Genomic DNA, 27,847 nt, shown 5'->3' with positions numbered 1-27,847 from the left:
CCTAGGGCACCAAATTGGTCAGGGCCGGCACTGCCAGACTTCTTAGTACTCCGGTTGGTTGTGGAGATTCAGTCATGGCTAAAGAATCCAACAACCTCTGGTCTCACTGCTGGTAAGGAGACAGTTTGGATTTTATTATTGAAAAGAACAACAGCCCTGAATAGAGAGAACCCTGATGTACCCCAGGAGGCATTTTGGCCCCTCATTATTTCCTATAACACCAGATTTAATATGGATGTTCTAAATATGGAGTCAAACCAAACATAATTAATGTTTAGAGTCATAGAGAGATTAACCTTCTCAGAGGTCTGTGGCATAGAAATATAATTAGAGAGTACCTCCCATTCTCTATACCTTATACAGACAAGAAGGCTCTACAGCGGCTGATTAAAACCACCCAAAACATCACTGGTACCTTCTACAGAGCATCAGTGACATCAGTGAAGTGAGATGTCAGCACAGAGCCCAAAGATACTAAAGGGCAACACCCACCCAGCCACAGTCTGTTCACCCTGCTGCCACCTGACAACAGGTACAGAAGTATCTGCTGCTGTACCACCAGACTACAGAGCAGCTTCACTCTTCACGCTGTGAGACTCCTGAAGTCATCCTCCCCACTCTACTATAAGAAATAGTATTTCTTGTGTAAGGGAGTACAGCTTACATTTCTTTGTACAACCCTGCTGTAGAATGACAAATAAATTAACCTTAAGTGAATTTACCAGGCCCCAGATGTGCTGTTTGATATTTGAAATGTTTTTTAAGGAATATGCAACATGCTAGAACAAAAGTGAATGAATGAGTGTAGGACCTGAACGAATATAGTAATTTCCAAATGAGCTTCGTACAATGAGCATAAAGTACAGGTGTAGTCTATATACCCAGATTTCCTCATACTGTACAGTGAACAATGTTCCGTTTAAAACATCCTGTTTCTTAAGGGAGAATTCAAATTTATAACATACAGCCTGTGTTACAAACTGGGGCGTGGAGTTTTGAAAGACTCAGCAATTACCTGGCAAGGAGGGTCTGATAATGACATGCTAGTGGGCATGTTTTAGGGAGGTCCAGAGTGTTTGAATAAGAGACCCAACCTAGCGACTAAATGTCAGGATGTAACAGCCTGCTGCATATATTTTAATCACTCTTTTTAGACCTGTACCCAAACTTCAAAGACACCACAAGACTGGCTGTGATTGTTAGAGGTCATCATTGGATCTCTAAAGGCAGCAGAGAGACAAGCCATTTACAAACTCTGATGGCTGGGCACCCAACAGAGGTGGCAGAAGAAATTCATCCATCTTTGCTCACTACACACAGATAAAATACAGCTTAGAAATGTCTTTTTATAAAACAATTGTGAAATTATCAGTCAGATATCGTCCATTATTTGCTTGTGGATTGTATAAGTTTATTGTCATCTAAAATAGCACCCAGTAGAGTGCATACTTCCGCCAAGGCCCTCTAGTCCTGTTTAATTCAATTTAGCCTCATCCAATATCAAATAAAACATGTTTAAATCCAATGGATCCAGATTAGTATGTGGATCTGCATCAAATTGAACTCAATTAGATACCAGCTAGATACCGTTTAATAGGGGTGTGAATCTTTGGGTGTCTCACGATTCGATTCGATTCCAATTCTTAGGGTCACGATTCAATTCAGAATCGATTCTCGATTCGACCGATTCTCAATTCAAAAATTGATACAGTGCATAGTGTGTTAAGGCAAATTATGGCATCAAAACAATACAGTTTGTATAACATAATGTGATTTTTAAACAAACTGATTCCAATGATGTAATCAGACAAAGAAAAAGGTAAAATTTATTCATGCTAAACAAATAAAAACTTACTTACTGTACAAGAAATAACTTGCATAAATAAAATTGCCTAAATAAAAGCTTAGGCCAGCTGCCTTTTTTTTCAGAAGTTACAAAAATAAACTGTACACAAATAACACAAATTGGTGTTTTGTGTGATTTTTCAAAATAGAAATAATAACAATAATAATAATAATATTTTTGAAGTTTATGAATCGATTCAGAATCGTGGATGATTAGAATCGCGATTCTTATGTGAATCGATTTTTTCCCCCACCCCTACCATCTTAATAACTATCCATGTATTATTCCCTGAGAAATTTACAAAAATGTCTTAAAACACCATATCTTGCATTGTTAAAATGATCTTGTACCTAAAAGAAGGTGAGAGTAAAAAATCCTTGATCTGTCCCTTTATCTGGTTCCACCCCAAAAGTTAATGGGATCTATTCTGGGCTGGGATCCATCCTCCGTCCAAGTTTTTAAAATTATTTTTGTGCAATCCTGCTGTCCAACCAACCAACAAAAGAATGTACACGGGCAAAAAAATAAACCTCCTTTGGGTGGTAAAAGTCTAAATTTAGTCTGGTAATAGATCTACTTCTAAATTGCATGGTGCAAAAGTTGTACCAAATCCCTTATAACAGGCCCTTACTATGTTTATGTCAGTCTTTGGCATTTTAAATATAAAACAAACTCATACAGGGAGCAACTTCACGGCTTAGTAAAATAAATGAGGATATCATGGTGCTAAATTTCGAGGGAGATTTCTACTTTCTCCAGTTCTCTAAAAAGTTGTGTTAATAATGTAATTTGAAGAAACAGGGAAGAATCATGAGAAAGTCCTAATGATGTAAGCGTAATACTGAGGCCTCTGTAAATGTTTTGAACCACTGCATCATACATGTAGCACATTAAAAACATCGTACCTTACATTAAAAGGTAAGATCCACCATTTCATACACACTGCAAGAGCTTATGCAGTGATGTAGCCTACCAATAAAACTCTGAGACTTTAATTTCCCTTTGTGGGATCAATAATAGTCTAATTGCCTGTTGGGCCATGTGTGAATACCTGCCTTTGATTTCTAAAATGAGTTTCTTATTCTATGCATATTGTCTGTGGCCATTGTAGTAAAAATAATTCAGTGAGTAAGTAAACAAAGTAAGTAAGGGAGTAGTTATTGTGGATGTTGTTTGGATTGGGTATTAAGTAACTGTTGTTTTCCTCCCTCTCTGACGTCCGGGAAAAAGAGGAGAAGAGCTCAGAGATTATTGCTTTTGGTTTTGACTTTTAACTGCAGCAAGTTAATCACATTACTACCACAATCACGAGGGTGCCATCTTCAAATTAAAAGCGGGGGAAAAGTCAAGTTAATAGCAGGCGCAGAAGAGGGCTACAATAACATATGATATGGGTATGGTGGCGTCGGTATGATTATGTTTGCTGTAAAATCTATCAAAATTATACTTAATATTTAATGTTATTTATTTATATCACACACAAGCAAGCATAATGATGGTGATGATGATCACTGTATAACAACTGCTGTAAAGTCAAAGAGTAAATGTTTGGATTAAAAACAGTGTAGAAAGGGTGGAAAATCGCATCTCTAACAGGAAAACAGACACACTATCAACTATGAGATGAAAATGGACCTGACAACGGTTTTATTTTGAAAATATTTAACCGGACGTTTTACATGTTGTCTGACAGCTGAAGCTAGCTTTATAACTGTGCCCTGCTTGCATCCACAGTGAAAACACACAGGTAAACGCTTTAGCTGTTTTAGAAACATATTTGCTGTATTGGTGTTGTATCGTGCTGATTTTGTATAATTTCAAAGCAGTATATCACGTGCCACTATCATCTTTAGCGTGTAGCTTTTACATTCATTATTACACATTTAGTATTTGCCGAAGTAAAGTTCACTTCTAGTGTTAGTCAGCAGGGCTAGCCGCCGACTAGCTGTTAGCACAGGCTAACAATAGCAAAACAATGATAGCTTACCTGAGAAAGCTAAACCTAAACCAGCTGCGTTATTTACAGTCCAAACACCTGACATAACAGAGTAAATGCATACAGGCATATGTTAACGGAAGTTAAGAGTTAGAGGGATAAAAAATGAAATGTCTTTGCTTTTGGCTAAGTAGCTAGCTAACACGAACAGAAACCGTACGCGCCGTTCTGTCCTGAGCCGATGGAACGTCACACCACACTCCCTGTAAAATGTCCGAGGTTTACGGTTATGCTAGTAATATGCAGTACCACATGGCTGATATTACACTGCCTTTCATGCTTTTTAAATGAATATGTACGCGTTTTCAATTCGGCTTTGACATTATACTTAAGTTGGCGCGGATTTCTGCATTTTTTCAACTTTCTGAAGTTGATTAACGGTAGCCAACTTATTGCTACCAGAGATCAACAGAAAAGTCCGTCAACTAATGTTAAACGTACGCCGTTGTGTATATTTGAGAGGATATGGGTCACATGAACGCTGTTTCGCTTCGATTGTCCTGAAGTTTTCTTCATATCCAGGAAATAACATAACAGCTAACGTTATAGTTGCCAGGTTTACATGCCTTGCGTGTTTGTCAGTCGATGGTAATGCAGGAACCTGCAGTGAAGGTAGCTCTGATAATGAAAGACCTGTTGGAGTACATAATACACGCCGCGTTCACTGCAATGACATAGCGTACTACCATTCTCAACAGCAACACTGACATAACGTTATAATAGTGTTCGACAGGATGGGTTACATTAACGTTAGTAATTTAAAAAGTTACCATCGTTCCTTTTGTCAGCTTACATCATAAACTCAAATAACCCGACAAGGTAAGCTAGCTAGACTGCCATTAACTTGTAATTGTTATCTGTCTTTTGTTTCGCCCTTATCTCGTAACGTTATGCAAGTTAGCTTTAGCTTGGTGTTAACTGTCAGTGCGGTCTTCGACCTGTTGAAATCATTTCATGTGAATGTTGGTGCGAGGGTGCTAAACTAACAGCTAACTGTCTAGCTAACGTTAACGTACCTCGAAGGATTGAAAAGTAAACGTGTTTGTAGGCCTGAGACGACTGACAAGCTTGGTCCTGTCGCTGCTGTACACACGTGGTTGACTTTTGACTCTTGGTTAAGTCTTTGTGTATTGCTAGGACAATATTAAAGTGATAGGCTTTATTATCTCTGTCGGGTTTAGCCAAATGGCAATAGCCACAAATGACTTAAATGGGCTAAGCAAACGTTTGGAGAGGTTTCATTTTTGACACTCGGCACTGCAGGCATGGCTTCCTGGAATAGGAATCTAATGTATCGTCAGCCCTGCTGCTGTTCATTAACATCATCACACATCAACACAAAGGTGTTACCATCGGGTCTTTGTTTTATATTTTTATATATATATATATATATATATATATATATAAGGATTTATTTGGTCAGCCCAACCAGAAACACTGCATAGTTTGTATTGGGTAGTTGTGGAAAGAAACCCATATCTGTCAAGCAAAGAAAAAATAGATGAAAAGTTAGTGGTCAGAGTTTTTCTCCATCTGATAATCAATCAATCAATCAATCAATCAATCAATCAATCAAAGCTTTATTGTCATTAAGCTGTACCTACAAAAGCAGTGCAGCAAAAATTAGATTGCGTTTCTCTGGGATCCCACAACACGAACACAATAAATACACACAATAGATTACTGTAATAATCTTAAGACTAAAACTATGACTAAGGCTCATGAAGTGCAGTAGTGCACATGCTCCAGATGAGCAGTTCAGCAATCTAACAGCTTGTGGAAGGAAGCTGTTGATTAGTCTGTTTGTTCGGCCTTTTAGACCCTGGTGTTCAGTGCCCTGCTCCTGCAGCGGCTTAGGAAGAGTTCTTGGACAGAGGGGAGGGAAGGGAAGGGTTAATAATAATTTTATATTCGGCACGCATGTAGATACAGTCCATAGTTTGCCACAAATATTGTCAGATATATTTGTAATTAGGACAGAACCCTATAATTGAAAGCTGATGTTTGTGTTTTTTGTAGTAAAAGTGTTACTAAAATAAGTTAATTATCTCTACGTTTTATTTCAAATACCTAATACCATAAATTATAAGATATGACCAAAATTTAGTTTAAAACATTCAAAAAATGAACATTATCAACAGAGTGTGAAGAAACAACAGTGTTGACACTATGTCATACTTATGTATTGTGTTGCAGAGTTGACTTCTGAAGTTAACACCTTTGTACCTCAAGAGGCGAATTTCAGCAGGGAGATACAGTATATGCCATTGGCAGTCACTATATTTGTCAAACCCATTTAGCTTTTAGTGTAATAGAAGAACAAAATAAACTCACAAAATCCCAACAAAGGAAGTTTTGCATCTATTTCCCTTACTAAACAGGAAAAATAAACCGTACACCTACTGAATTCAAGTTTCTCTCTTTTACCGAATTGAGATGAAATGCCTCATCATCACAAAATATACTTAATTCAGACTCAACTTAAATTAAATAAAACTCACCAGTCTTGGTTTGTCTTTCCACAATCATCTCAGGTTAAGTTAAAATAAATTCTCACTTCTCAGAGTAAGATGTGAAAATATTTGCCTCTACACGCTGTTTTCACCTGCTGCTGATGTCTGATTTTCTCTCTCTCCTCTGCCACTTCATGCCTCTCCTGTCCCTGCCTGCCGTGTCGTCTTGTCCCGGAGTCATAGTCCTGATCAGAGCTGCTGTAAATCAGCGTTCTGTATGCTTATCTTCTAACTGACCGTCAGTCTCAGAGGCTGTGTTCAGCTGTGTTCACTCTCCGACTGCTAAACCCGTTTTAGTTGAGCTCTGTTGCCTGTGGTGATTCCCCCTGTGATCCAAGGTCTTGATCCAGGCAAACTCTTGTGTGACTGGGTCCACAGCTAACTGAGCCATGAGCTAATTGGCTAAAGGTAGCTGAGAAAGCAACAAGTTGCACTGGTGATATGCTGCCCCCTATATTTTTGGAGCTTCCTTCGGATGTGACCATATTATACAAATAACACCTTCAAGGCAAAGTTTTGAAATACATAATCTCAAATTGAATTACTGACTGACTGAAACCCAACCTGACATCTGAAGGTACATTTTTGCCCAATCTTCATTTTACCGATCATTAGCTTGCCAGGCTAATGGAAAACATTGGCTACACTGTCTCTTTCGGTCTTCCCACTAGGCTTTGCAGATCTACTTGGAATACATAAGTACAGAGGAGACAGAGCAAGTGAGAGAGAGGAAAAGAAAAGAAAATTCTGGATTGTATATTATCGCCTACAAGTACCTGAAGCAGCACATCCAACTTGTAAACTGTGATTTGTTGTTCTTTTCTGTGCATGCGACATCTATTGCATGTCGGTCCATCCTGGGAGAGGGATCCTCCTCTGTGGCTCTTCCTGAGGTTTCTTCCATCGTCTTTTTTTTCCCCCTGTTAAAAGGGTCTTTTCCATCAACATGGCAATTTTTTCCTCACTCAAATCGAGGGTCTAAGGACAGAGGATGTCATTCACTGTACAGATTGTAAAGCCCATTGAGGCAATGTGATTGTGATTTTGGGCTATATGAATAAAATTGATTTGATTTGATTCACTCCACCACAAGCCCCATGCCTTTTATTTTTTGTCACAGTACAATCTCATTTATATTTCACTCACAGTTTTGGTTTACTATGAATTTCTAGCTTGGACTAATGGAGACAACAGAGGTTTGTGAGACTGATGTGGCCACCAGAAGAATAGTGGGAGGCAGTGATTCTCCTCCCGACCTGGACAGTCCATGTCAGGTAAGCACTATCAACATGTTTTTTTTGTGTGTGTGGTGTTTTGTGGATGTTATCTTACCAGTCACTAATGTTACTTTCATGTGTCCATTTGTAATGTATAATAAGTTGAAAGTAGCAATTGGTAAGCTACAACTCTCTGAAAGCAACATTACTTTTAATTAGTTGTGCTATTACAATGCCTGAGTTTTGTTACCAACACCAGCATAGTACTTTTTTACAACCCCCTTTTTTCATTAAATAAGAGCGAGCAAGCATTCTCAATATGTTCAATGTTGTCTAAACACATTCAGATGTAAGAATGTTGCTGGAATGAAGTCAGGAAGTGTCTGATAACAAATCTGACCAGACATTTCAGTACTTGTCAGTTTTCAATAACCTGTGCTATAAACAGAAATTTACACTCATCATTCTAAAATATTTACATACAATGAAAAGATCAATGTTCCTGGTATGCTTATTATTACACAGTCAGACAAAAGAGTTTTGCCTCCAAATCACAAGCTGTCTTGATAGTGAATCTTAGCAGACATTTCAGTAGCTATCCGTTTCAATCCTCTGTGCTATGCACACATCTAAACCAGAAAAGTACTGAGGTGAGATACCCATCCCTACAGCAGCGCAGAGTTGACAGAATTCATCTGCCTGAAACTTCAGACCTATTGGCAAATTGAGGCTGGCAAAAGTGAGATAGAGGTATGCAGTCAGTAACATTGCCCTGCAGGAGCATTAAATATGGCACTGAATCCCTGCCTGGTTAAAAGAGCTGTTGAATCTGTTTTGTAGTCACTTGGGTTTGTGTTATCAGGAGGAGGTTGCAGAGTTTGGTTTGGGTCTGTGCTGTGCTGAGGAGGAGAGGGGGGAGACTCCAGGCAGAGAGGACAGTCCCAGTGACCTGGTGGAGGCAGAGCTTGACCCCGGAGGAGACCCCAAGACTGGAGATGACAAGGCTTTTGGTAGGAAGTGTAAAATGTATCTTACAAGCACTAAGAGACATGCTCCCCTTTACATAAATGTGATGGCAATGTTAGCATGTCAGTGTCATGTATTAATTAGCACCTACAGTAAGTCAGATTTCTGTGAAACTGACAACATCAATTTGCCAGGTCAGAACTGCAGCATTCACTGCAATGAATGGTGCATTCATCAGATATTACTTGAACAGATAATTGATGCCCGTAATTAGGGTTCTTCCAATTTCAGCAAAATGCTGGAATTGGTATTGGTGAGAACACAAGTCTATGCAAGGATCCGATACCACATTATTTATTTGTCAGAAACAGGGCCCTGCTGCTTTTCAGCAGCCTATATGTATACCAGTATACCTGTATGCAACTAACAGAATTTTTTCTGCACGCCCACAAACATCAAGCGACTTGTGTAATTTAAGGTACATCCATACAGGGTTAGTAGTATACAGCTGTTAAAAAATAATGACGATGTGTATTAATTTCCTTTTTCATGTACTTGTGTCAGAGTGGTACTTTTAGTGGCCAATTCACAAATTCTAAGTGCTGTATCATAAGCAACTGGATGTGTTTCAGTTTCTTGAAGACGTTTCACCTCTCATCCAAGAGGCTTCTTCAGTTCTAACTAACTGGAGGGGAGTTGCAGGCTTTTAAGCCCTGTGTGGGAGTGTCCTTACACAGTCGTTAAGGACGACCCTGAAACTCCGAGCCCACACGAGTCGTCCATTTGCCTACGATATAGCACTTAGAGTTAAATCTAAACGTTAAATGTAAATATTAAATCTAAATCTAAATGTTAAATGTAAATATTAAATCTAAATCTAAATGGTAAATCTAAATATTACATCTAAATCTAAATACTACATCTAAATCTAAATGGTAAATCTAAATACTACATCTAAATCGAAATGGTAAATCTAAATATTACATCTAAATCGAAATACTACATCTAAATCGAAATGGTAAATCTAAATATTACATCTAAATCGAAATGGTAAATCTAAATATTCCATCTAAATCGAAATGTTAAATCTAAATGTTCACCTGACCACAAAACTCTCCTCCAGAAGGTTTTTTGTTTGTCCATGTCATCGAAACAAGCTTTTTGGACTTTCCCGTTGTGATTTTTGCGGCCCCATCTACATCCAAAAATATAAGGGGCTCAAACAGCAACTTTTTTATTTTAAAGCATATCTCCATCATACAGAGGCTGTTACATCAGTTTTACAAACCAAGTAGAACAATTAAACTAATAGAGAATTTATTGAAATACTAATTATTTCATTTTCTTGCCATTAGTCCAGTTGCCAACGATACAGCATTTATCTGTGTGACTGAGAACCTTCATGACCAATTCACAAAGTTCAGATATCAGAATTGGTATAGGGAAGGAAAAAAATTGTATCAATACATCTTTACCCACAATATTATGTAAACCATATCTGAACAGGGCTACAGAGTAGAGAGATGTCAGGTTATACCAATCAGAGTTCTAGGACCTCAGTTCCTTTTATTAAGTTTTTATTCATTCATTCATTCATTCATTCAACATGCAGATAATGTGTATTAGAACGAAAAGAGGACACATGTAGCAGGGAGTTCAATTATGATTAAACACACAAAACACACGGTGTAAGGATAATGCAGGGTGCCCCTCACTCAGCTCAACAGATATAAATATATATATCAGGTATAATGCTGCACTAGTGCTGTACAGTGAAAGTGTCCCTGTAAACTCAGTTTTTCTCCTTTTTGTTTTTTATGTTCCAGGGAAGGAGGTTGTTCTTTTGATGCAAGCCCTGAACTCCCTTGCCACTCCTGAGGAGAAACTGGCTGCTTTGTGCAAGAAGTATGCAGACCTGGTAAGCAGAAAATGTGAATATCTTCATTTGAACAGCCAGACATTCGAGAGTAGAAATGCCCGAATGTATCATTTTCACTGTCAAAGAAGCTATAGCAGTTGTATCCAAATGAAATTGTTTTCTCAGAAATTCATTATATGGATAAATACAAATCAGTATTTAGCATCTCCTAGCAGCTTTTGAACTGAAGTGATGTCTACTCACTGGTTGCATGTAGCCAGCAAGAGTTTGAGAGCACAGAGGTTATTATTGTGCATTAAAATAGATAAAAGCAAACATGCAAATACATTTATTGAGCACAAAATATGTTTTTGTTCGTCAAATGAAATTATGTTTTGCTTGCGCATATTTTCTCTTCAAAATATCTGAAAAAATGTCTCCGGCTCACTCGTCTCTCTGTCTTCTCTCCCTGTATCGCTCACTTGTCTTTCCGTCTGTCACTTGCTTCTCACCTCTTTCATCTGTCTGTATTCAGAGTCGCAATGTTTATTGCCTGGAATGCACAGATTTGATTGGCTGAGTAGCATCACGTGGGATGGCTTAACTCGCATGCAATTGGTCAGTGGATTTCCTTATCCGCTAAACCAGTACAGTAAAGTCTAGAAAAGCTGCGCCGGTCAAAATAGAAGTGCGACGTCAAAATTTAAAATACTTAAATAATTTATTGACTGTAGGTCCAGGTCCGTATAGGACGGCGTCTGGGTCCAGACTCGGACCGCGGTCCGCCTGTTAGTGACCTATGCTCTATAGCTTTGTTGCAGGAATGTCACCTGTCAGAGGGAGAACATAAAACAACTAAAAAGAGAATGGGCTAGCCAAGTATATAGCGCTTCATTTGGTTAAAAACTAATTTTAATGAATAGAACATTGGCTTTTTCTTCAGAAAAAAATATTCAGGATAAACTGGGGAGGTTTCTCCTAGTAGTAAGTACATTAGGGGAGATGGAGATTGTTTATTTTAAATGTATATGCTCCAATCAGTTTCTTTAAGGAAATCCCAAATATTATTGCCAACAATGCTAAGGGCATGATAGTGGTTGGGGGGGAATTTAACACTGTACAAGATGGAAGATTAGATGGAACACCAGATGAGGGAGGACCCCAATCACAAAATACAAAGACACTTAACATGATTTCAGAATTGGGACTTATCGACCCATGGAGGTTTAAAAACCCTACAGGGAGGACTTAAGTTTTTTCTCTAATGTCCATCAAAGTTACTCCAGGATTGATTTTTTTCTGTCTCTTGCAGCAATACCTACATAAAGTCATAGATTGCCATATTCAACCAATAATGGTGATTGACCATGCCCCTGTCATTTTGAATATGGATTTAGGTAAAGACATTTTTTTTACGATCTTGTAAATGTGTTGTTACTGACCAATAAAACAGTAGAGCAAAAATTTAAAACGATGTTAAAAAGAATATTTAGAGACAAATGACAATGAGGAAGTAACTCCGTCAATCCTATGGGGAGGGGCTAAAGCAGTTATGAGGGGGAAAATGACACGGATTGACCAAAGACCAAAAAAACTCGATTCACCGAACAAGCAAAGTTAGAGAATGAAATAAAGTAATTGGAAATAGAGTAATACCTCACTCTACCAACAATATTAGAAGGATGCTTGGATTTGAAATTGTTGTATAGAACACATTGGATGGGATTCCATCCAATGTTAGTGGACTGGGTTAAGGTTATATACCAAAATCCAAAGATGTGTGTCAGAGAAAATGGGTGGTGTTCTGATTTTTTCAGCCTTGAGAGAGAGGTCGGACAGGGAAATTGCCTCAGTCCATCACTTTTTGCCGTAAATATTGGACCGCTAGCTGCTTTAATTAGACAAAATAATAACATCAGGGGCATAAATGATGCAAGTCAAACAGAACATAAGATTTGGCTTTAGGCGGACAATTAATCGATGTACATTAGCAACCCCTTTAACTCTCTTCCCAAAAGAATATGGCAACTTCTCAGGGTACCAAATTAACCAATCGAAGTCAGAGGCGACGATGCTGGTGGGGCGATGGCCTGCGAAATTGTCAGGAAAATGTTAAATTTTGCTGGTTTAACAATGGGTTCAGATACCTAGGGATAATTATAACTTCTGAAACTTCACAATTGTTTACGGCTAATTATGGAAAACTGATGGGCGAGATAAGAAATGACGTTAGTAGGTGGGAAGTCCTCCCCTTATCCCTAGTTGGGCAAGTGTAAACAATACCAATGAACATACTGTCAAGGCTACTTTTCCTGTTCCAATCTTAAATTTAAAATAATTAATAAATGGCTGTCTAGCTTCATGTGGCAAAAGAAAAGACCCAGAATTAAATTTAAAAAATTGTTATGTTTAAAAGAATTTGAGAGCCTACATTTACCAAACTGGTACACAGCTTAAGTCAATGGTAGCATGGTTGTCTCAAGATAAGGATACTATATGGGTAGGAATGGAACCGAGTTACTGTCCAAAAGTGTACTTAGATACAATCCCATTTATGAATAAAACTGTCTGGAGAGAAAATATATTAAGTAATCAGTGAGTGAAAACTACTTCAAATATATGGTCAAAAGTGAGGAAAAAGTTAAATATCCCCATGTCAACAACAAAATTAATGAAGATTGCGCGTAATATCGTTGTTTTTGTTTGTTGTTTTTATTTTATTTTTTTTACCTTCCACACTACAGGCTGGGTTTCATAAGTGGAAGGAGAGGACCCTTGATTATGTTGGGTCAGTTATTTGAAGGAGATCTGATGTCTTTTGAACAACTTCAGTATAAATATAATCTTTCAGCACATGCTTTCTTTCAAAATCTCCAACTGAGACATTATTTACAGAAACACGAAGAATAGCAAAAATGATGTGCTTCACCATCTACTTCTAGAATTTAGAATTATTTTAACAATCAAAGGGACTATTACTAAGAATATTATATGGCATATACAACTCTGGAAAAAATTAAGAGACCACTGCAAAATTATCAGTTTCTCTGATGTTGCTATTTAAAGGTATGTGTTTGAGTAAAATGAACCGTTTTGTTTTATTCTGTCAACTACTGACAACATTTCTCCCAAATTCCAAATAACAATATTGTCATTCAGAGCATTTATTTGCAGAAAATGACAAATGGTCAAAATAACAAAAAAGATGCAGTGTTTTCAGACCTCAAATGAAACAAAGAAAACAAGTTCATATTCATTTATAATCAACACAATACTAATGATTGAACTTGGGAAGAGTTCAGAAATCAATATTTGGTGGAATAACCCTGATTGTCAATCACAGCTTTCATGCGTCTTGGCATGCTCATTATCAGTCGTTCACATTGCTTTCGGGTGACTTTATGCCACTCCTGGTGCAAAAATTCAAGCAGCTCAGCTTTGTTTGATGGCTTGTGACCATCCATCTTCCTCTTGATCACATTCCAGAGGTTTTCAATGGGGTTCAGGTCTGGAGATTGGGCTGGCCATGACAGGTTCTTGATCTAGTGGTCCTTCATCCATCCACAATCCTCAGAGTTGGGGAACATTGTCAGAGCAGAAGAAAGCAAGTTTTCTTCCAGGATAACCTTGTACGTGGCTTGATTCATGCATCCTTTGCAAACACGAATCTTGCCCGATTCCAGCCTTGCTGAAGCTGAAGCACCCCCAGATCATCACCGATCCTCCACCAAATTTCACAGTGGGTGCGAGACACTGTGGCTTGCAGGCCTCTCCGGGTCTCCGTCTCACCATTAGACAACCAGGTGTTGGGCAAAGCTGAAAATTTGACTCATCAGAGAAGATGACCTTACTCCAGTCCTCTATGGTCCAATCCTTATGGTCTTCTGCAAACCTCAGCCTGGCTCTTCTTTGCTTCTCATTGATGAAGGGCTTATTTCTAGCTTTACATGATTTGAGCCCTGCCCAAGGAGCCTGTTTCCAACCGTTCTCGCCGGGCACTTCACCCCAGCTGCCATTTGCCATTCTTTTTGTAGGTCACTTGATGTCATCCTACGAGTGCTGAGTGACATTCGAATGAGTTGATGGTCATCCCAGTCAATGGAGAGTCGTTTTCACCCTCTGCCGGTCTGTAGCTTTGTTGTCCCCAATGTCTGCTGCTTGACCTTGTTCTTATGAACCGCTGTCTTAGAAATTTTAAGGATGGAAGCAACCTGATGCTCACTGTATCACTCTGCCAGTCAAGCCAGAATTGAACCCTTCTTTTCCTCACTCAAAACTTTTCTTTTCAACTCTTTTTGCATGGTCAATAGTTATTTTTTGATTCCAATTACTTTTGAGGTAGTACTAGCACTGTTTTTGCCATCCAGCTGGTCCTATTGCAAGAGGATAGTGATGACCACAGCAGTGGTTTTTATACTTTTCCTCGTTAAATAAGATTTGGGTACAGGTGATCACCTAATCAGTACCTCATTAAGTAGAATGAGGTGTGATTGTGTTGGAATTCAACAGACACTGGAATGGAATAGCTGTCATACATGTAGAGATGCAATTGCAGTGGTCTCTTAATTTTTTCCAGAGCTGTATGGAAAATAAAACTGCTAGACTGCAATTAAAAACAGATATATTGCTGACTAAATGGGCACCAGTTATTTCATATCTTTTCAATAATGTGATTTACTAGACTCTCTCTCTTCACATTGAGATACTGTTGCTATTAATTCATAGCATACTTTTTGGTTGTTTGTTTGTTTTTCTTACACACAACTGTGTATTTTACTGTATTTTCCCCTGAGAAGGAAGCAAAAAAGGGACAATTGAAAAATGCTAAAATCCGTGGACTCTCTTGCTCTCTTGTAAGACATGCAGGTGTGAACTATATCCGTGAACATGATGACTGCATTGTACGATTACATTTAACTTGATGAAAATACATTTAAAAAATCAATAGTCCAATGACGGACTACGATTACAAACTGCTGGAGGTGTCTGCTCCATGCAGCAGCGGGGCCAGCAGCAGAGTCGCAGCTCTGAGTAACAGGAGTCGCATTTAACTTTTAGCGTGGCGGGAGTAAGGAGTGACTGACAAGATGATGGGGGAGGATTTGTTGTCAAAGCAAAAAGCAAAAGGGCTTGTTTGGCAATATGTCTGATTTAAACTCCGTCATAATAGAGTACCTGATAACTTCAATGAGGGAAAAGGAGTTGTTACCTCACCCAAGAACTTGGAGGTATGCATCCTGTTGCCTGCAGCTCTTCATCAAACAGGTCCTTTTTGTCCATTAAAACTACTCCCTGACATATTTAAAATGGAACCACTGTCAACAAATGCTGAAAATGACTGTTATTTTGCTCTGTAGATGCATTTTTGATCAATGGCAGCGGTGCTTACACATTGCATTTCCTACTTGCGTTTCTTAAATACAGTTGTGTTTTTATTTAAATTGCATATAGAGGGGTAAAAAGAAAAATATAAATGAGAAATCATTTTGTGGAAACAGCCGCAGTTTGAGACCCCTGATGTAGAAAGATAAGGCTAGCAGTAGCAACACTGTCTGCGGTGACTGTGCTGCATTGTTGTGTGCAAGCAGCAGTAGTTCAGCTAGGTAGCTGTGACGCTCAGGTAGAGGCAGGCAGTGTGACCTGGACGTGACATCCAGTAAACGGCTAAGATGTACACGCTAAAGTGAAGTGAAAACAAAATGGTAGTACAGTCGGATTATAACTGATGATTTGGCTCGGTGAAATGTGTATTTAAAGTCTGTGTAAAGCAAATTCAGCCATTTTCTTCTAAACACATTAAATATGTTATAAATGTATTTCCTTAAAACATGTAAAAAGCCATTCAACCATTTAGAATTTAATTATGGAGCTAGGCTGCCAAACTGTGTTTCAACATTTCTGTGTTCAGGATTTAATGGGCGGGTCAGAAATCATAGCCGCGTTACGTAACGCAGCTACGATTAGCATAAACCCTGCCCTGCTGCGGAAGCGGTATAAATACGTTCAGTGCATTAGCTTCGGTGGTTTTCCGCTAGCTCGAGTCTCGGATAGCATCGCTTATGATAGTTTGCAGCTAGCTAACCAGTCATGTCTCCTCCACGTAGCTCATGCATCTTTCCTGGATGCCACAGTGTGCAGGCCAGGGGAACGGCTCAGTTAGCCTATTTAAGTCTCCTACTGAGACAACGTAAGGAAATGGTGGATCGATGTTGTCAAGAGGAGCTACTGTGGAGAGTTCAAAATCACCACCAACACCAGTCTCTGCAGTGTCCACATTACCCCCGATAGTTACCCCGGCTTGTATCCTCCCGTCCCGCCGACAGCGGCTGCTACCATCACGGCCACCGGCATTACGTGCCGCTGTCGGCGGGACTGAGGGAATCGGTGGTGGGCACATAATGCCGGTGGCCGTGATGGTAGCAGCCGCTGTCGGCGGGACAGAGAGTCTCTGTGGCGGGCACGTAATGCCGGTGGCCGTGATGGTAGCAGCCGCTGTCGGTGGGACGGGAGGATACAAGCCGGGGACGGAGAAGATCCTCTCTGTTCTGCCGACAGCAGGTGCTCTCATCTCCGCAACCGGCATTACGTGCCCGCCAGTGTAAGTGTGTGCTTATGTTATAAATATTGTATTCGTTTAATTAAATGCATTTTGCTAAAGGTGCAAATCCTGAAAGTGATTTTACATCGTGCATCCTGTCATGCCCATGTAATGTTTTTCCATGATTTTGAGACCTAATTTTATATACTTAGCAATTTTTTTAATCTTTCAAATTTGGCTCAGTGGTCAATGATACATGTTACTGTGGTGTGACAAACTTATAACACAATTTTTTTGCTGCTTTACACGCACTTTAATTTCCTTCTTCCTTTTCATTGATTTTGTGATTTTGGGGATGATTTGTGAGTTAGGTTAATAAATATATATATACATGGAAGTTCATGTATATGTATCTTTTACAAACATCCTGAACATTTTTAAGGCTGGGCAGATAACTGTCCAAGTAATCCATGGTCAAAGTCCAGCCACCTACCTTTTCAGACTAACGGTAAAAGAGGAATTGCCTTTTAGCAGTTGTTCCCTTAATGCCATCCACGTAAGTCATCAAGTTTAACCATAATGTAATCTTTTTCATGTTGAATCTGTGTTGTGCGTTTAGTTGGAGGAGAGTCGCGGCATGCAGAAGCGGCTGAAAGCCCTGCAGAAGAAGCAGTCTCAGATTGTAAAGGAGAAGATCCACCTGCAGGGGGAGCACAGCAAAGCCATCCTGGCCCGCAGCAAGCTGGAGAGTCTCTGTAGGGAGCTGCAGAGACACAACAAGACCCTTAAGGTACATCTCATCCTACTTTAGCTGGATTCATCAATGTCATTTTCATCTTCTGTTGTGGCTTGACAGTAAGCAGCAGCTCTTGCACTGTCATTAGGCAAATAACCACAAGTATTTTCACAACATAAGTTAATGACCAGTACAGTTGTCAGGAGTGTTATTCATTTGGTTCTTGGATAAATCTGCCCCCAGCTTGTAAAATTTTGAAAAAGTTGACATTTGTGCTCTCCAATGTTCAGTGCTTCTCTGCTTATGTTGTGTAATTTGTTGCCATTGTGAAGGATTCCCTTTCCTCTCCTGTCCTCTCTTAAACTCCTTGTTGACCTGTCGTTCCCACTCATGTGACCTGATAGGAGGAAAATGCCCAGCGGTCCAGGGAGTATGAAGAGCAGCGGAAGGAAGCTATGCTCCACTTCCAGATGACCTTGAGCGACATTGAGGTGCAGATGGAACAGCATAGCTCCCACAACACCAAGCTGAGGCAGGAGAACATGGAGCTGGCCGAGAAGCTCAAAAAGCTCATTGAGCAGTACGAGCTCCGAGAGGAGGTAGGGCTGCCAGGAAGTCCCTTAATTGGTTTGTTGAGTTAAACTTTATTGAGTTTCAGTGGTGATTAAAACTAGGGCCGGGACTCGATTAAAAAAATTAATCTAATTAATTAGAGGCTTTGTAATTAATTAATCGAAATTAATCGCATTTTTAATCGCATTTTTAATCGCATAAAAATATTTGACCTGAGAACAGTGAGAAGCAATTTTTTCATATGGGTTTTAGTATACCATTGAATAATGACTATTACACGGCCTTACGAGTGAAATAAATAATAAATAATCACCCACAATGATTCAGCAGCGACAAGGATTGCTCGGTAAAGTTTTAACTTTCACTTTCACTTTCAAGGCCGGCCTGAGAGAGGAGCTGGACAGCGTGCTGTGGTTGGTGTAACGCATTGAAAGTCCAGCTGTCTTGCTTATGTTGCTATATGTTGCCAGGGCGGATCAGAGCGCCGTCCCTAGCTGCTCTCATGTGTCCAGTCACAGACATGATCTGACGACTTTCAAGGCCGGCCTGAAAGAGCAGCTAGACAGCAGTGCTGTCTTGCTTATGTTGCTATTGCCAGGGCGCCAGTGTCGGCGGCTTTTTAACTCGTTAAATAATTGTGCTCCAGTATAATCGGTACGCCTGAAACTCATCCAGTGAGAAACGTTCCGCGGTGCAAAAATAAGTGCGATTAAAATGCGTTAATTTTTTTAACGCGATAATTTTTGTGTAATTAATTAATCTTAATTAACGCGTTAAAGTCCCGGCCCTAATTAAAACATTTAAAGGGAAGATAAGGTAACCTGGTGGTGGCCCCATCCTGATCGTGTGCGCACACGTGCATGTTTTGTGGCTAAGGCAAACTCTTTTTAAGGGAATGTATTCTAGTTCTAATAATTGTGATTGGAGAACATCAAAGATCATTTTAAAGCAGATTAATTTAAAAAATAAAGAATGTCTGTTCAACATTAAGCTCAATACACCATAAAAGCAAGCTAAAAGCTAAATGCTAGCTATGTTAATTTACAGTGAAACAGCAAAGTTTTTAAAAATCTAATCAAAAATACTGTAACAAAAGCTATTGTTTTCATTTACAGTATAGTTCTTCTATCTTTGAGAGAATCTGTGAAGATGAGTGTAAGCTATTGTAGTGACTGTCCCTGTTGGAGAAATGGTCTAAGTGAGTTTAAGTTCCCCTTGATAATCATAAACACAGTGTATACTGGTATATCTGGGCTCTTACTGTCAAAGGTAAAAACAGAGAGTCTGTCTGTAACACTGAAGCTAACACTGAAGCTGACACATATGCAGATTAAACAGTTGACAGCACTGGTTCAGGTTCAAATAACAGAACCACCATATATGTAAACCTGAACACTCATGTGATGTAGGGGCATGTAACGATGGCAATATGTATCAGCAATAGACATGTTATCGATAGCAATAAATAAATAGTTCGATAAAATGCTTGATAGACTCATAAACAGCCTGTTATATCCCTTGATAATGGAGAGCGTAAAAAGTGACACATGAACATAGAATCATTTAACAGAAAAATTCCAAGTGTGCCTCCTCTCTGGCTCATTTAAACAGCGACTCAGCGACTTCAGCCATGTTGCCCTGGCCCAATGTGATGTAACATTAATTTAAGAAACTGCTCAGTTGTAGGCTAAACAATATTAACTGTGAGGAAAAAATAGTGGTGTCAGGTGACACATTGTTGCTATAGGTAAAACACAGATGAGAGGAAAATAGCAGCTCCTTTCTTCTTCCCTGGCTGTTTTAACAGTGCCTTTCCCAGTGCACTGTAAAGATTACGTTACAGCGCCATGCCATACTCACTGCATCGATATAATGCAGCATTTTGCAGGTACAAATGACAGAAAGTCACAAAAAAATTCACTTGGAAAAGAAGTGTCCTGAAGACCGCCTTTCAGAGTTTTGTCGAGAGCTTGATGATGTCATGGAGTAGCATGTGATTATGGGAGTTCTTGTCCTCAATGTTAACCAACCACCATTTCTGATGAACATCTATCTGACCGACGAAGTAATGTATTTTAGTTCTATGATATGTTTAGTCCCCGTCCGGGACCTCCTACCTCACACTCTGATGTATCATCTTGGGTTTACCCGTTATAGCAGCAGACGACCAAATTAAACACACTGTTACTTTGGATAGAATTACAGATTTCTCTGATTTGATCATTGTTGGAAACATTTTCCTTAACACAAAATATATAGCAGGTTTAGTTGTTTAGTTTGCATATTTTGCTTTTCTATTTCATCTTCTGTTATTTGCACAGTAGTTTATTATGCAGCATAATGAAACTCTGCTGTACCTCTCTCACAGCACATAGACAAGGTGTTCAAGCACAAGGAGCTGCAGCAGCAACTGATGGATGCCAAATTGCAGAGAATTACTGAGATGATGAAAGAAGTGGAGGAGAAGCAGCAGAGAGAGAGAGACTTTGTGAGTACATCTTCTGGGCCTATTCTTTTTCTCGTGGTCTCTTATAGTTCTCAGATGTAAATAGCCAGCAAATGAACAGAAATTAAATCTTAGGCATGAAACAGTACTGCTGAAAGTGTGTGCTGTACCTGTGAGAGCTGTAGAACTGACTGTACTGTGATACTTAAGCTGCTGAAGGACGCCACAGAGTCCAGGCGGAAGTGTGAGCTGATGAAGGAACAGGAAACACAACTCAAACAACAGGTAAGAACACAGACAGTTTCTTGGTAGATTGCTCATGAGCACTGCAGACAAAAAGACTGTAGCACTTTACAGGAAATAGATTGTAGAAGCCTTGTATTTACCTTAGAAAATAACTTGCCACTACTCTCATCTCTCTCAGCTCTCTCTGTACATGGACAAGTTTGAGGAGTTTCAGAGCACTCTGGCTAAAAGCAACGAGGTGTTCACCACTTTCAGACAAGAGATGGAGAAGGTGAGGGCAAGAGACACCTCACCTGTCATCTGTCAATGACAGACTGACTTCCTGTTGGATAGTTTCTTCTGGTTGTGTCTCACTGGTTGCCCTGCTAGCTGTTAACTGTCTGGATTTTCATCCAGATGACCAAGAAGATCAAGAAGCTGGAGAAGGAAACGACACAGTGGAGGACCAAATGGGAGAGTAACAACCAGGCCCTGCTGCAGATGGCTGAGGAGGTGATGTTTATGATCCACACTCTTCACTTAGCTTTTGGTTGCTTTGGCAGAGCAAGAAAAATCAGAAGATTCAAAATAATTGATTAATTTTGGAAAATATGCTTATTCATTTTTAGAGCCTGAACGATTTTATCGGCCGGTATGGCCCATAAGTGGGCCTATTAAAGACGTATCAGTATTGGCATGTATGTTTTCCAATAAGTGCTGATATGAAAACTTTATTTTACAAGCCATACAGTGCAGAAAAACATGCCTGAAGTCATTTAAAATGGTGTCATCGCGTACAGATCTCACTCCGACTCACAGCTGATTAGACAGTAGTACAGATGGAGCAAAGTGAAGCGGCATCTTCACGGTAAGTTCCTAACTGGAAAGTTAATAAACAATGACCCCATCATTTTCCCTTTTCAATACAACATTAACCCTGTCCTAACAGCTTATATGGGAATCGCTTGCTAATGTTAGCAAGGTAGCTAACTAGCCAGCTATAGTATAGTCAGTAATGTAGCTGATTAAAAGTTAAGCGTCAGAGCATCTTTTTGCAGCTGAGCAGACAACTGTGTGGTGGTTTGAGTCTCAGACAAGAGTGTTAACTTAATGTTGCATTGTTACTTGAGAGCTAACTAATGAGATGCAATGCTGGAAATTATATGAACTACTTGCTCATACTTTACTCTCCTCTGACAACCGTCACTATCTCACTCACTTACTACATCTATTTGCCATGTTAGCAAGGTAGCGCCCAGCCAGAGTTTGTTAGTACAGTAGTAACATAGCATATTGTAATGTAAGCAGCAAGCATCAGAGCATCTTTGTACGTTGGTTACCTAACTTGTGAGAGGCTATGATGGAAAGGAAATAAAAAACGTCCCCATCTTTTACTCTGTTACAACAAACTTATCATAGTTGTTAATGCTAAACATTAATGGTGAAATATTGTTAAGATGACGTGTATTGATAAGAATGAAAAAAGCTTTTCTGATTGGAGTTAAATTCATTGAAATAATGGTTCAGAATTGGAACAAAGCTGCAGCATTAATCTTAAGCATTAAGCCAGCATGAAGGGTTTAGTAGAGAGCAGTGGTGGAATGTAATGTAAATACATTTACTCAAGTACTGTACTTAACTTCAATTTACAGGCACTTGTACGTTACTTTAGTATTTCAATGGCATTTTGCTACTTTTTCCACTCCACTACACTTCAGGGAGAAATATTGCACTTTTTACTCGACTGCATTTATTATTTTACAGCTATAGTTGATAGTCACTTCTCAGATCAATATTTTATATATAATGTCACATTAATTCTGCATTTTTCAAAATCTGTGACCAATCCACATAGAAAAGGGTCTATTTTCTCTTTGGCTCAAAAATTCAGTATATCAGCAGTCAGTGGATTTATTCCTCTCTTAAATCGGCCTCAAAAATCCCAGTTAAATGCTGCTTTTAATCTCTCCTCTGTGTCTGAGTCAGGACAAGGTTAGCCTAGCTTAGCAAAATGACTGGAATTGGGGAAACGGCTAGCCTTGCTCTGTTCAAAATTTTAAAGTCACACATCAACAGCTCTTAAGCTCACTGAGTAACATCTTGTATCTAATTTGTTTAATCCCGCTCACAAAATTGTAAAAATGAGTTCACATTACTGTGAGATCTGTTGTGAAATGGCTACTTTGCAGGTTAAGATTTTCCTACTTGCTACTAAACTTTTCTACATTTTCCTTATATTAATCATATTGAATGCAGGACTTTTACTCTAGTGGAGAATTCTGACATTCTGATGTCACTACTTTTGCTAATTGAAACAAAGGATCTTGTTCCAACACGAAGAAGCTTACTGCCATAGCAAAAAAGCTTAATGGTTTACTTTCTTTGTCTAGAAAAGGGAATTCAGTTGTGTTTGTTTTCCTTTGATTTCCTGTATAACAAAACCATGAAGCAATTTGATGAGATAAGCTTCACTTAAGCTCAGCTAACTACTGATCTTATCATCAGGTCCATTTTCTATTGTGTTGTGTTGTAGAAAACTCTGCGAGACGGGCACTTCAAGGCCCTGCAGGGGAAGCTGGAGCTGCTGGAGAGGCTGTGCAGAGCTCTGCAGAAGGAGAGGAACGACCTCAACAACCGACTCAGCCTCCTCCAGGAGCAGGGAGACAAAGGGACCGCTGCACCTCCTGAAGCCGAGCCTCGGGAAGCATCAGCCAGGGAGGAGGAGGTGGAGGAGGAGGAGGAGGAAGAGGATGAAGAGGAGGAGGAGAAGGAAGAAGATGATGATGAGGAAGGCTTGCCACGGGGCGATAGGCTGGAGACGGAGGGCATCCACCAAGCTCCCAGACCACCTGAACAGGGCTGTACACCGGCTGCTACTGACAAACCCACTACTGCTATGACGACAACCAACCAGCCTGCAGAAACACCACCCACACAGCAGGACTGAACGAGCCTACACGGCCTGTGTGCGGAGGTGAGACGGCTGTGGTGGGAGGGCTCCACACACCTCCGCCTAGTTCCATAACTAGCCAGTAAAACGTCTTTGATGGAGATAGATTTCTTTTTTTTTTATTGTAGACTCTCCTCTCCGGGTGTCTATGCAGAAACTGAACCCATATCTTTTTTTGTGCGATTCAGAAGAATAAAATGATTGTTTCAAGGATTCTATTCAGTAACTTGGCCCACATTTACATTGGTTGTAAGAATTGGCTTTGTGGCGAGCACTTGGTACTCCCTGTTTTATATCATAACTGTATTTTCATATGGAATTTCCATGATGTCAAATTGAGGCTGTTCAGAGTCAAATTGGCCTTTTATTTCTCTCTTCACATGGTCTCTTCCTGTAGTGTCATATGTCTCTGAGGAAATGCTAGGCATTAAATTCAAAGGTAGGTACACCAATCGGCCACAACATTAGAACCACTGACAGGTGAAGTAAATAACATTGGTAATGTTACAATACATTGTTTGGCTGGGAAACCAGGTCAAGATCTTGAACTCTGTCACATTCATTTCTGAGCAACTTTTGCGGGGGAAGGGCTCATTGTCCTGCTGAGGAGAGTGAGGTGGTGTCAGTGGTCTGCGACAATGTTTGGGTGGGTGGTGTGTATCAAGTGGCATCCACATGAATGCCAGGGCCCAAGTTCTCACCGCAGAACATTGTAAAGAGATGATCAATGTTTTTCACTTGACCTGTAAGTGGTTTTAATGTTGTGGGTGATCGGCATATATCACATGGTCACTTCTTATTAATGTAGCCTTAAAGACACAATGGGATCTGAGAAGCTAGAAGGGATGTGAGACGAAGTGTAGAACAAGTGCAGAGTCACAGTTGGGCTTTCTTGATTTGTATAGGTCACAGGGGTTTGAGTGTTCGTTTTTTTTTTTTTAATCACATTTCACAATGTGGTTACGTTTTTCTTTTCTCAATTGTGGTATTGTTCGATTTGCTAATTGCCAGTTAGCAAGCAAGCTCACAGGGCTGTCACCCTTTATCTGAAAAGAAAAACATATTTGATTTTTGATTTGTTTGAATTGGAAATTAGCCTGACAGGCCGTGCTCATAGTTCAGTCCTAAAATGCATTGTCACTCTGGCCCACACATGCTCTGTAAGTAAACTGGCTACCTACTTCACAATCAAAAACATGCCATTCTGAAAAGATAGTCATAACACCAAACATTTGAGAAGTAATGTGTGGAAGCAGTTTGGATTGTTGGCTCATCACTAGTGAGGTTGCGGAGGCTGTGAATGAACAACATTAATTCTGCAACTGAGTTTGAGATTGGTCTGTGGCTTTCTGTTCTAATTAACTCAAACAAATGATGTGGCAGTTTATACTTGATTGAACTTGGTGTTTGGAAATGGTGAAAGCTCTACTAAGTAGCTTTGTTGCTAACTTGAAAAAACATTTAAAGACATTTTTTCCATCAACTCCTGCTAAATGCATCTCCTTTGTGGAGGCATTTAGAATTGTTTGTGACTATAGCGTCAATAGGATAGCTTTCTCTATTTGAGACTTTTTTTGAGGTTCAATGATCCCTCATCAAAGTTTAAGTCTTGAAAAAAAGTTCTGCTTGTATAAATGCCCATCCTGGGCCCTGTGTTCTACCAAAACCAGCATAAGAAATGGCCTCGTCTTAACAGGCTGTTAACCACCTTCAGAGCTGATCTCTCAGCTGCAGCAGCAGCATTTTGTAGCTACATTATAAATCTACCAGTTCTCCACAAGATGAGTCTTAAGATTTCCCTCAGTCTGCCTGTTAAATGGACATCTGAAAAGGGCTAAAGTTGAACATTCATTGCACGGCTATGACCTCTAACTGACAGCTCGCTTCTTACTGGAGCTTAGAGTCAGGAGTGATCCATCCACTGCTGGATAGTCTCGTATGTTTTTGTCTATTTGCTTTATTGGCTCAAGGATGTGGACTGTCAGGAGACTAAAAGCTGTAGTAAGGATGAACTTGATGGTACACCACCAGATTGAGTCCTGTGATGATTGATGAAGAGGATTGCTGGTAGTTGGAGTTCTGTCACAGGCTGTCGTTTTCAAAGTTATAAACTGTAAAATTATTTTGTATCAAACCTCAATATTTGTTGCCGTTAAAGATTGGAATCTTTCCAGCAACAGCCATATGATGGCTTTGCATTTTGTAATTTTTTTCTAAACATTATGGTCTACTAGTCTGTTGTCCAACTTTGTGGAATTCAAAATACACATTTGGACCACTGTGGTGGTAGATTCTGGACAGAATTTTATAGTTTTATTCCTTAATCTCATTTTGGTTGGCACAGGTGTCACCAAATTAACCAGGACCAAAGTCCTGGGGGTTAGAACTTAAACATTTGTCTGGTGGTTTCACCTCCCATTTTTACCTGTTTTGCGTCCTCCTTATAAAATGGTGAAATCTGATTTTCAAACAGTCCCACCATCCCTAAATTGAAAAATAAAATGAGTAATGGTAATAGTAGGTAATAGGTCAGGATATTTATTTTGTTGCCTGCTTGAGAGACAACTAAAGTGATGTAAAGAGATAAAAGGTCAGTAAACATGCAAAATGTTCTGCATGATTATAATCTGCATCTCTGCAATCACTGTTTAATTTGATGAACCATGTCATTTGACTTCCATATGGTCAGTTTAACAGGGTGTACAAAGAAGAGGCACATCAGGAGTTCTGAAACGCCTTTGTCCACTGGCAAATTATTTTCTGTAAATTATGTTTAGTACATCACAATAATGGACCTTGTCATTTTTGAAAATTTATACTGGAAAAAAACTGAATGTGATTTGCTTTTCTAATGCAGTTGAATAAAAAGATATTGATTTCCATCAGTGATGCATATCAATAAGGGGCTGTTACAGGAGCTGCAGTTATTGTTGTTGAGGAAAGTCATTGCATCAGGCGTTGAACGTAGGAAATCTGTCATCAAAGTCAAATCGAGTTCCACTCACACGCGCATCTTGTCTGCTTATTGGATTCTCATTAAACAGTTTTCCTTTGAGCCACCATTCTCCGATCTTAAACCCTGCCTGCTCCATCACCAATTTAGTAGCTCATAATGCAGCAACTGTTCTGCAACAGGCCCAGTGTCTTGAATGTAGGACTTGAAGGCAAAGTTCACTCAAAAATGAAAATTCAGTCATTATCTCCTCACCCCCATACCAATGGAAAGTCAGTGAAACTTTGCATTTTTGTTTAGGAGAATGCTGCAACGCTGTTTTGCTGTGAACCTACAGAAATGTTTTGTGGACTATGAAACTTCACCTGACTTCCCATCAGCATGCAGGGAGGAGATGACTGAATTTTAATTTTTTGGGTGAACTGTTCCTTTAATTCTCAATGTTAACCCCCCCCCCCCCTCCAATTACTTCATTAGCACCCTTATTTGGAATCCCAGTCTCTTATTTGTGGGTATAAATACAAGACTGATCCAAGGTCAGGAGCACATTGCCACAGCACTGTTTAACCTGTTGTTTCAGCTCACCAGCCATCAGCTCTTCAAAGCAGCTGTCCTCTTTGAACTCAGTAAATTGTAAAGTCAGTGAGAACCATAGAGTTGGTACCAACAAATCATTCCTCTCCAAATATGTACACACACTGACTGGCTGACAGATAACCCATGTGTAAGTAATGTCCAGTTGTAGTCAGATGGTGACTTCTGGCCTTTATGAACTTGTCATGCACTTATCTTCACATTGTGCAGTTCAGAAGTACATGTAAACAGTAAGGTGGTGTCTGCGTGATTTTCTTTTGCTAGAGGACAGGTCTAGTCGCGCCCCAAACTGAAGGAACACTTGTAAGCTATTTCCTCTTTCATTGGCGTTGCCCCAGACTGACTCAGGTAATGTCAGAATCTACCTCTGCAGGTGAGACTAACTGTGAAAGAAGAGGCGTGAGTCACCATAGCTTCGGAGAGCTTTATTTTTACT

At 39.6% G+C, this 27,847-nt stretch overlaps 1 protein-coding gene across 2 annotated transcripts; it reads left to right on the top strand.

The window, feature by feature from the left end:
- Nucleotides 1-3,505: 3,505 nt before the first annotated feature.
- txlng (taxilin gamma) lies at nucleotides 3,506-26,749 on the top strand. Of its 2 annotated transcripts, none has more exons than XM_084348376.1 (11): nucleotides 3,506-3,593; nucleotides 7,528-7,629; nucleotides 8,435-8,582; nucleotides 10,365-10,456; nucleotides 17,554-17,724; nucleotides 18,075-18,269; nucleotides 20,612-20,731; nucleotides 20,900-20,974; nucleotides 21,114-21,206; nucleotides 21,332-21,427; nucleotides 23,448-26,749. In XM_084348376.1, the coding sequence occupies exons 2-11, from the start codon at nucleotides 7,537-7,539 to the stop codon at nucleotides 23,859-23,861; spliced, it is 1,497 nt and encodes a 498-aa protein (XP_084204502.1). In that variant the 5' UTR covers nucleotides 3,506-3,593; nucleotides 7,528-7,536; the 3' UTR covers nucleotides 23,862-26,749. The 2 variants fall into 2 exon arrangements, with proteins under 2 accessions (XP_084204502.1, XP_084204503.1); XM_084348377.1 differs by lacking the exon at nucleotides 3,506-3,593 and adding an exon at nucleotides 4,334-4,661.
- The last annotated feature ends 1,098 nt before the right edge of the window (nucleotides 26,750-27,847 follow it).

The sequence above is a fragment of the Pagrus pagrus genome (assembly GCF_965226575.1).
Source record: "Pagrus pagrus genome assembly, chromosome: 1".
Classification (NCBI taxonomy): Eukaryota; Metazoa; Chordata; class Actinopteri; order Spariformes; family Sparidae; genus Pagrus; species Pagrus pagrus.
Note: the sequence above shows the minus strand (reverse complement) of the source record. Positions and strands in the feature narration are given on the sequence as shown.

Coding starts and splice junctions, on each gene's coding strand:
- txlng (XM_084348376.1), top strand. CDS start 7,537: ATGGAGACAACAGAGGTTTGTGAGACTGATGTGGCCACCAGAAGAATA. Junction 7,630..8,434: donor ACCTGGACAGTCCATGTCAG/GTAAGCACTATC, acceptor TTGTGTTATCAG/GAGGAGGTTGCAGAGTTTGG. Junction 8,583..10,364: donor TGGAGATGACAAGGCTTTTG/GTAGGAAGTGTA, acceptor TTTATGTTCCAG/GGAAGGAGGTTGTTCTTTTG.